Genomic DNA, 9,825 nt, shown 5'->3' with positions numbered 1-9,825 from the left:
TTTGGCATTAGATTATACTTTCTGTCAACATTTCATGGTTCTTCGCATAAACTATTCAACAATGACTGATTCATTGTTGATCGCTTCATAAATACTTTCATAACGACAATTCTTGTTTTACATTATGCATTCTAACCGTTGGATCTATCTTGATCTTTACCGAATAGCTTCGTTTTTGTCCATTCTAATTGTTCACCAAATTCACCAGAAACGCCAAATGGAAGTAGCAACATCAATACCAATATCATGATTCGATAATCGATTATAATATTCTATTACTTCAATAACGACTTGTACCTTGAAATCATCGACATCACTAACACTAACATGGCCGGTGAAACTCGCAATAAATGACACCATTTTCACTTGTCGATTTACGTTCAAAAAGATCATGAGTTTCTCATTCTCACCACCATCTCCGCCGCTCTTCAATCTAACACAACCCTTTTCATTCCCTCCAAACTTGTTACCCGACGAAGCAAGCCCAGAATGGATGAACAAAGCCGACAATGCATGGCAGCTAGTGGCGGCGACGTTAGTCGGCATGCAAAGTGTCCCAGGTCTTATAATCTTGTACGGCGGCGCTGTGAAGAAGAAATGGGCAGTGAATTCTGCTTTCATGGCGTTATATGCCTTTGCAATGGTTCTCGTTTGTTGGGTATGTTGGGGATACAGGCTTTCTTTTGGTGATAAACTTGTTCCTGTATGGGGAAAAGCCTATATTGCCCTTGAACAGAAGTACCTTCTTGAACAAGCTTATTTAGGAATGTTTCCGAATGCGACTATGGTGTTTTTCCAGTTTGTGTTTGCAGCGATCACTTTGATTCTGATTGCGGGGGCAGTTTTGGGAAGGATGAATTTTTATGCATGGATGTTGTTTGTTCCTTTATGGTTGACTTTTTCGTATACTTTTGGTGCGTTTACTATTTGGTCTCCCGAAGGTTGGCTGAGTAAAATGGGAATCATTGATTACGCAGGTGGTTATGTTATCCATGTGTCTTCTGGAGTTGCAGGTTACACCGCTGCTTATTGGGTAATTCCTTTGTACATTATGACCCTTGTTAAATTAAGAAAAATTAAATATTTTCTACATTTTTTTTTCCTATTAACTCTTATAAAACAATAACATGTATTTTTTTTCCTATTTATCTTGGTACTCTTACAAAACAATAACAAGAGTTATTCATTAATTCTTTTTCTTAATTTACTTTTTTGATTTTGATAGTATTGCCTGAATCTAATGATAGGAAGATTAGCAGGAACAAAAGATAAAATGATATTTAATTTCTCTTAAATTAATACAAAAAAGGTTTCAAACTGAAACTTATTTTGATCTAAAAACAACTAAAAACTGTTTAAACAAACCGAAAAGAATCCTAAACTAGTTTAAAACTAAAACTACTATGTGAACAAACTAAGATCCACCCTAAATTGGATCGAAACCGGTGTTAGAATTGAAATCGGTTTTAAAATCATAATAGGACAGAAATCGTTCTTAGAATGATACTTTTATTAAAAATATAATATATAAGTTTCCTAGAAAGAACCTTTCGTATGCGCCTATTGGAAGATTTGGGCTACCTCCTCTCTTTCCGATCTCATTCAGATAATAAGCCAGTGTTGTTAGCTTCTCAAATGGTGTTTTCAATTCTTTTATTATTTAGTGTTCGATTTAGATTTAAACATCCACGATGATCTCCTGTTATTACATTTTGAAAAAACCTACTATAATATAGATATGTATGTGTTTTGGTATGTTGAATTGTCTTTGATATAAAAAATAAAAATTTAATTAGAAAGTTTTCTTATAGTGGATGTTTAATATTATGTTTATACTTTATAGTCGGGCATCACAATATCTTAGGGTGTTACATATGATTTTTGAGGTGGCATACTAGAAATTTTATATTACGACTGGAAAATTTCTCAAAAAAAAGTACATTGTGTTGTAAAATTTGAGTGTTTTACCGGCCACCCTAGTAATCCCCTATGTCCGCCCCTAAATGTAATTGAAAGTTATATAAAATAGTACTAATAGGTTTTTTTTCTTTTTTAATATTTATTCCATACTAATTATTATTGAATTCTTATATGAAAAGTGTTCTATAGAAACTACTAAACTTTATTTTTTGTCAAGAAAAATCCGGCAGGATAAAAAAGAAACATAGGACATTAGGAGCAAACTAAACCAATAAAAAGGAATGGTTTTGTTTGTTCAAAAAACTAGACCATGTAGTAAGACCGACTTAGGTCATCCCCAATGAGGATTTAATGGTGAGTTTAATGGAGAAAAAAGGAGTTCAATACATAAACCCACCATTGTGGGTGGAGTTCAATGAAGTGGGGTTTAATCCCCATTGAACGGTGGTATGCAATTTTCTTTTTCTTTTTTCTTTTTTTTTTCTTTTTTTTTAAACCATTTCACCAATAAAACTTTGTATTTAAATAATTACACCCTACATATATACACAATGTATATGTTATTATTTTCTTATTTATAATATTTGTAATTTACTTTAAGTTATATTGAATAATTTAAATCATCAAGGTAATTTATATTATAATATTCTAAACAAAAAATATTTAAATCTTAAAAATATTTTAAAACAATAACATATACAACAATCATTAATTAATAATTTACAATTTGTAACTTTTAATTTCTAATTATGTAATATTATAGTTTTACAATATTATTTATAAAAAGATATAATTAAATGTTGATGTGGAAATTCATTAAACTCTTAAGAGTTTAATGGAGTGTAGAGTTTAATAAATAAAATGATATAGTTAGTGGAATGCTGATGTGGCAATCCATTAAACTCTTAAGAGTTCAATGCATTGGAGATGGCCTTAGACTAGTCTTTAAGCATCTTTCTATTTTGGTATCTCTTTCTATTATTGGAATTAATTTAACATTTTGTACATACATACAGGTTGGTCCTAGGTTGACTGCGGATAGGGAAAGTTTTCGTCCCAACAACATGATACTCATGTTAGCCGGTGCGGGTTTATTATGGATGGGTTGGACCGGGTTTAATGGTGGAGCCCCATATGTCGCAAGCATGGATGCTTCTTTAGCAGTTTTGAACACTCATGTATGTGCTGCTACAAGCCTCCTCACGTGGCTCATCCTCGATATCATTTTCTTCAAGAAACCCTCCATTTTTGGTGCAGTTCAAGGCATGATCACTGGTCTGGTTTGCATAACACCCGGAGCAGGTACTTGTAATTTATAACCCCCTCTCCTCCCTCCAAAGAAAAGTAAATATATATTTTTTGTTGGATAAAATAGAATGCATGACAAAGTAGTTGAATAAAGAGCCTAATAAAATGAATCATTATATTGTTAGCTTGTAGGAAATGAAGGAGTTTTCATTTGAAATTTGGATATCATAAATGGGTTGCACTTGTTTTTTTTATAAAAACATCGTTGTTTTAAAACGTATCATCAATATGTATGAACTAATTGTTTTGTTCATAGAATATCATTAAGACAACAAATATTTTGTCGGGGAAAAAGTTTCATTTGTTTGGCTTTTGATACTATGTTTTTTGGATAATGATATTTTGTGGAATACACAAAAATAGTTTGTTATTCATTTATGTATATTAACCGATATAGTCTTGATACTAATCTATATATTACTTAACATTTTGTACATTTTGTATATATTACTTAACATTTATGTATAACTATAGAATTTATTATTTACAAATCAAGAGATTTAATGTGAGACTTAATGTGTGATAAAAGGTAGTTAAAACCCAAATGAAAATTCAAAAATTATATATATATATATATATATATATATATATATATATATATATATATATATATATATATATATATATATATATATATATATATATATATATATATCGCTCTCTTATGAAAATAGTAATGAATGTCTAGAAAAATACTTTTTATTAAAAAAAATTACAGATATAAATGAATCACATTATAAATTTTTATTACATTCCATAATGGAATTAAAAAAATAAAAAAACTTTATTTAACAATCGAAAATTAAAAACGGTCAATTTCTTTAATTTCTTTTCCTTAGACAAAACAAATTTAATTCTTTTATTATTATTATTATGTCATTACACTCCTATTCTCACGCACAAACACTACATAAGACTTTATTTGTTACACGGGACATGACTAGATGATAATGAACCAGATGAAAATTTATCAACAAGCCCCTTTAGGGCTATTTTCGATCTACAATTAAAAAAAATCATGGTCTTTTGCACAGATCAAACAAGTCTATTACACATTTTTAGGGGAAAAATATATATTTTATCCCATTGACATCTGTCTCATACTAATTCAATATAACAAACACACTAAAACGTGTTATGTTCTATTTTATATTGTGTCCTCATGTGTAACAAAGAGACCTAAAATTTATCGTGTGTGTGCTATTGTACAACCCAATGACAATTTCTAAAATCTTTATATTTACAGGGTTAGTGCAAGGATATGCCGCAATTGTTATGGGAATTTTCTCAGGCTCAATCCCATGGTTCACAATGATGGTATTGCAGAAAAAGATAAAACTACTCCAAAAAGTGGACGACACAATGGCGATGTTGCACACACACGCCATCGCCGGAATCTTGGGTGGCATTCTCACTGGACTCTTCTCGGAGCCTCATTTGTGCAAACTTTTCTATGGAAGTACAAGTAAATACATGGGATTCTTTCATGGATTGCACCTCGGGACATCACAAAGCATCCGTTTAGGATTTCGACAAATGAGGATTCAATTGCTTGGGATTTTATTTGTGGTGGTGCTTAATATTGTGATGACAAGTTTAGTGTGTTTATTCGTGAGATTAATTGTCCCTTTGAGGTTATCTTATGAGGACATGGAAGTTGGAGATGAGGCAGTTCATGGAGAAGAAGCTTATGCTATTTGGGAGAAAGGAGAGATGGTTGGAAAATACTCGAGTTATTATAATGATATTGAAACCCCAAGTAAGAGTGGTATGATTTCGGTTGAATAGATGTGAAAATTAGATAGATTTTCGAGTTTATGAGTTCTTGCAAAAACATCATTGTAACACTTGAAATCAATAATCAATTTCGAGGGTATAAAGTGATTTTGATATGTGTGTGTCTTGGGGGGATGAATGCAAGTAATAGCAATGTACTTTCATTTGGTTGTTCATCATAGCATAGGATCTCTTGTAAAAAACATCATTTTCATGCTTGATCACATAATTATATTCAAGTGCATAAAGTGATTCCGATATTATTCTATTGTTATTTAGGGTTAAATGTAAGATATAGCAATGTACTTTCATTTGTCTCTTGCAAAAAATATCATTGTTACATTTGAAATCGTGTAATCGGTTTCTAGTGTATGAAGCGATTTTGGTATAATGGTCATCATGTTACTTTGGGTTAAATGCAAGAAATAGCAATGTGCTTTATTCATTTGTTTATCATAGCATCTACTTTCATTTCTTCTTGTATCAATTATTGCAATGTCATCCAATTACAAAACAAATTTCACTATTTTAATTAAGAAGATTTTTCAAAGTGCAATTGGTACTAATAAGAAAAAACTAAAAATACAATGCTAAAACTGGGTACATTTTTTAAAGTATAATGCCTTACTAAAAAATATTAAAATGTTGTAATAGAAAGATATGAAAGATGCTGTAACAAACATATAAATTAAAGTATACTGCTATACTATTATTTATTGGTTTATTTATCATCCTACTCTCATTTCTTTATATAGCATTGAACTTTAAAAAAATGTACAATACTACAATTAACGATATTTTTCAAAATATAATGTCCTATTATTTATGGGTCAGATAATCAGGTCTCATATCTGCTTCAATCAAGCTGATTACTTAAGGAAAACAATAATTACAATTACATTATTACCCTCCTTTTTTTACCTTCTTTGAATGACTTTTCACTCAACTTTCTTATAGTTAACAACACTATAAGAAAAGAAGACAACTGATCATTACTCAAATACCTAAAATACCCTTTAAAATGATAATATAACAGAATCTTGTAGACCAAAATCACCACTATCATAACAACTGTACAACATAGAACCAAAACCAGAAGAATAAAAAAAGTAGCTCACAGAATTTCTGTCATGTTGACTTGAAAGAAGTTGACTCACCCTCTTTGACTTTACCCATAACAAGAATATCATAAGTTTTATCATCGGGTATAAGACCTCTATCAAGCATCTCATCATGCAACTTAAAAGCCTCTTGCAAATTTCCTTCCCTAAAATACCCTCCAATCAATGAATTATAAATAACCACATTAGGAACCCTACCCTCCCTACCCATCTCTTCCAAGATTTTCCTTGCATCTTCTAGTTGACCTTTGTTACAAAGCCCGTTGACCAAAACCGTATACATAATAACATCTGGCTCTATATTCTTTCCAAGCATCTCTAAATACAATTCAGAAGCACAAATTATTCTCCCCGATTTAAGCAATCCATCAATCAATGTAGTGTAAGTAGCCAAATCGCATAAAATCCCCTCATTTATCATCTTTTTGTGAAGAACAAGAGCTTGTTCTATGTTATCAAGATTCCTAAATCCACTAATCATGGAATTGTAAACCGTTGTGTTTGGAGATAATCCCACTTGATGAATCTCATTAAAGATTTCACTTGCACTTCCCATGTCCCGATTTTTGGAAAATCCATCTATCAAAACACCGTATGTTACAATATCTAATTCAAGTCCTTTGCTTTTCATCTCATTCCTCATTTTTAAAGCAAGATCCATGTTCTTGAATTTGCAAAATCCGTATATTAAAGATGTGTATGTGAAAACATTAGGGGTAACACCAAATTCATGCATTGAAGTATAAATAGCCAATGCGGAATTAAGACTACCTTCTTTGATAAATCCATCTATAATGCTATTATATGTCATACAATGTGGATTGAACCCCATTTTCTTGACTTTTTCCAACATTAAACAAGCCTCGGATGTTTGACCAAGTTTGGATAAACCTTTGATGAGTATATTGAACGTGTAGTCGGATGGAAGAAACCCTAACTCCAAGATTTGGTCAAAGACAGTCAAAGCTTCCTCCTTTTTGCCTTTCCTAAAATACCCATCGATTAAAATACTATAAGTTACAACATTCGGTTTCAAACCATTTTCTTGCATCTTTTTAAACACATCCAATGCAACATCCATGTCACCACTTTTGCAGTAACCGAGTATAATGTTGTTATATGTAACAATACTTGGAGAAACTCCATTTTTCATCATCTTTTCAAACACATTATAAGCTTCATTCGATTTATCCACTTTACAAAACCATGAAATAAGATTGTTGTATGTGAATACATTCGCAATACCATTTTCAATAGCTTCATCGAAGAGGTTAATAGCTTCTTTTATCAAACCAGCCTCAAAATACCTTATTATCAAAGAATTGACATTGTAAACATTTGGTTTTATACCTTCGTTTTTCATTCGGTTGTATAATTCAAAACCTTTTTCATAATCACCATTGTTGAAGCACCCTTCAATAAGAATCGAGTAGGTGATCCTATTTGGACAAAGACCATTTTCAACACTCTTTTCCAACAAATTCAAAGCACTATGAAGATCTCCATTAACACAGTATCCCTTCATCAAACTTGTGGCAGCTACTATATTCATAGGAACACCATTATCAACCATTTCATCTTTTAACCTTAATGCATTTATCATATACTTCTGTTTCACACAAGCTACAATGACATTAGTATAAGTTCCCTCAGAAGGAATCCATCCTTTTTCCTTCATCTCATTCAACAATGCACATGCTGACATGGCGTCTGGTTTCTTGCAAATAGCATGAATAGCAGTACTATATGTTATTGCATCGAGTTCAATCCCATTTGCCTTTGCATCCCAAAAATACTCTGCAGCTTCTTCAACTTTACCTTCATGGCAACTCCCACGAATCATAACTCGAATTGTAGCACAATCGTATGGAATTTGCATCCTTACTATATCATTGAATGTAACTCGAGCTTCAGAGAACATATTATTCCTAACCATTGCATTCAAGAGAACATGAACATATGGAACACATGGAATGATATTTTTTTCAATCATTTTCCTGAAACAAATAACAGCATCTTCCAATCGAGAGGCTCGAACCAAACTACAGAGTAAGTAATTTATAACCCTAGAATTTGAATTGTAATCAAATTGAAACCTCTCTGCAGTAGAAACAAATTGGGAAACGAGCTCACCTGCCCCAGGAAAGGAACGCTCTGTAACACATTTGCTAATCAACTTCTTAGCCGTTCCATAGTGTTTTTCTGAACATATTAATATATGAACAAGAGCAAGAAACGGGTCACTAATCTCGTTATCTCGTATAATCATTTTTCTCGTAGCCCATTTATAGTGCGTCAGGGCGAGATTTGGGTCATTTCTATGAGAAAGTAGAACTTCTGTGACATGGGTTTGAGTCAAAACTTGATCTTGTGAGAATGGTTTTTCGGTTTTCAGATTTAGTGACTGTGGATGATTGGGTTTATCAAAAGATTGGGATTTTGAGATCGGAATTTCGTGTTCTAACGACGGATTATCGTCGGAGATTGAAGAAAATGATGAAAGAGGTCCTTTTATTGAACGGGGTCGAACAAGAAATGTGGAAATCAATGGAGGAGGGAAGCGAGATCTCATGTTTGTTCGATTATCGGAGTGTTTTCCTGAAACAAAAAAATTGAAGACAGAGCGAAACAAAACCCTAGTTCAGTAGCTCTGTTAAACCATCATGTTTACTTTGAACCTCTGTATTTCCAAAATGTTACAGTTAACACCCCTACTCATATTGTTACATTTATTTTGGACAAAATTGCAAAAATGGTCCCTGTGGTTGGCAAATTTCTGCAGTTTTGGTCCAAAACGATACCTTGGTGCACCACTGATCCAATTTTGGATCTTTTTATTGTTTTTGGTCCTTACACACTTAAAAAGACAATTATGCCCTTACAATTTATATTTTTCATTTTCTTTAATTCCAGAAATACATAAATTAATTTAATTTATATTTTTCATTTGTAATTTCTCTCTTAACAAAAGAAACACACACACAATAAAAAGATGAGTTCTTGAAGGTGGTTGAGTTGACTGTATTTGACTGGGATTCGATTCGACCAGAAAACGAGTTGTTATTCAGATACAAAATGATCAAACTGTTTGCAAATCTTGTACATCTGGTAAATCACCAGAAAACCCATTTTTGCTCAAGCTTAAACTAGTCAAAGTTAATAACAAGTCAACCCCTTTATCAGTTAATTCATTTGCTTCTTCTCCTCCAACACTACACCCACAAAAACCAATCAACACCACCACCACCGGTGTTGAAAGACTTCGTCGGAATTTGACACACTTTGATTAACTAGACTCCGCTGGTGGTGGATCCATCTCTCCTTCGCCATCTCTATACAGAAGGCTATTCTGTCAGCATTTAGGTGAAACAAAAGAAATTGGATGTTGAAGTCGTCCCTAATTCAATCAGTGAGAATAAAAAAGCAAACCATAGTCAAATAAACTGAATGTTGAGTTGCTGGGATTTCAATTTTAAAACCAACAAAACACATATTTATGGAAGAAATCAAAATTGATTTTTGAAATCTAACAAAATACAATCATTGCATTCCTGGGATTTTGATTTTATAACCAACATAACATATTTTTCATTTTGAAACCCAACAACTTGAGGGCACAGTAAGCAATGAACCCATTTGAAGAAAATGAAAAGGGTTTTGTAGACTGAATTCTTCAGCGTATTTCTCATCTAAAACCCCA

General features: G+C 32.2%; 2 protein-coding genes across 2 annotated transcripts; one reads left to right on the top strand and one right to left on the bottom strand.

The window, feature by feature from the left end:
- The first annotated feature begins 391 nt into the window (after positions 1-391).
- On the top strand, positions 392-5,057 carry LOC111883171 (ammonium transporter 2 member 5). Its single transcript, XM_023879527.2, has 3 exons — positions 392-1,033; positions 2,937-3,222; positions 4,475-5,057. The coding sequence occupies exons 1-3, from the start codon at positions 392-394 to the stop codon at positions 5,014-5,016; spliced, it is 1,470 nt and encodes a 489-aa protein (XP_023735295.1). The 3' UTR covers positions 5,017-5,057.
- Positions 5,058-5,856: 799 nt separating this feature from the next.
- Positions 5,857-8,788, bottom strand: LOC111883143 (pentatricopeptide repeat-containing protein At3g54980, mitochondrial). Its single transcript, XM_023879501.3, has one exon. It carries the CDS (start codon positions 8,695-8,697, stop codon positions 6,133-6,135), a length of 2,565 nt encoding a protein of 854 aa, XP_023735269.1. The 5' UTR covers positions 8,698-8,788; the 3' UTR covers positions 5,857-6,132.
- Positions 8,789-9,825: the final 1,037 nt, after the last annotated feature.

Source organism: Lactuca sativa, chromosome 6 (assembly GCF_002870075.4).
Source record: "Lactuca sativa cultivar Salinas chromosome 6, Lsat_Salinas_v11, whole genome shotgun sequence".
In the NCBI taxonomy this organism is placed as follows: Eukaryota; Viridiplantae; Streptophyta; class Magnoliopsida; order Asterales; family Asteraceae; genus Lactuca; species Lactuca sativa.
The sequence above is the reverse complement of the archived record's forward strand: the minus strand, read 5'-3'. Positions and strand labels throughout refer to the sequence as shown.

What these genes read in the sequence shown, in the direction of transcription:
- LOC111883171 (XM_023879527.2), top strand. Translation starts at nt 392, where the DNA reads ATGAGTTTCTCATTCTCACCACCATCTCCGCCGCTCTTCAATCTAACA. An exon ending in GTTACACCGCTGCTTATTGG is followed by an intron (nt 1,034 to 2,936) that starts GTAATTCCTTTG and finishes ACATACATACAG; the next exon opens with GTTGGTCCTAGGTTGACTGC. An exon ending in TTGCATAACACCCGGAGCAG is followed by an intron (nt 3,223 to 4,474) that starts GTACTTGTAATT and finishes TTATATTTACAG; the next exon opens with GGTTAGTGCAAGGATATGCC.
- LOC111883143 (XM_023879501.3), bottom strand. Translation starts at nt 8,697, where the DNA reads ATGAGATCTCGCTTCCCTCCTCCATTGATTTCCACATTTCTTGTTCGA.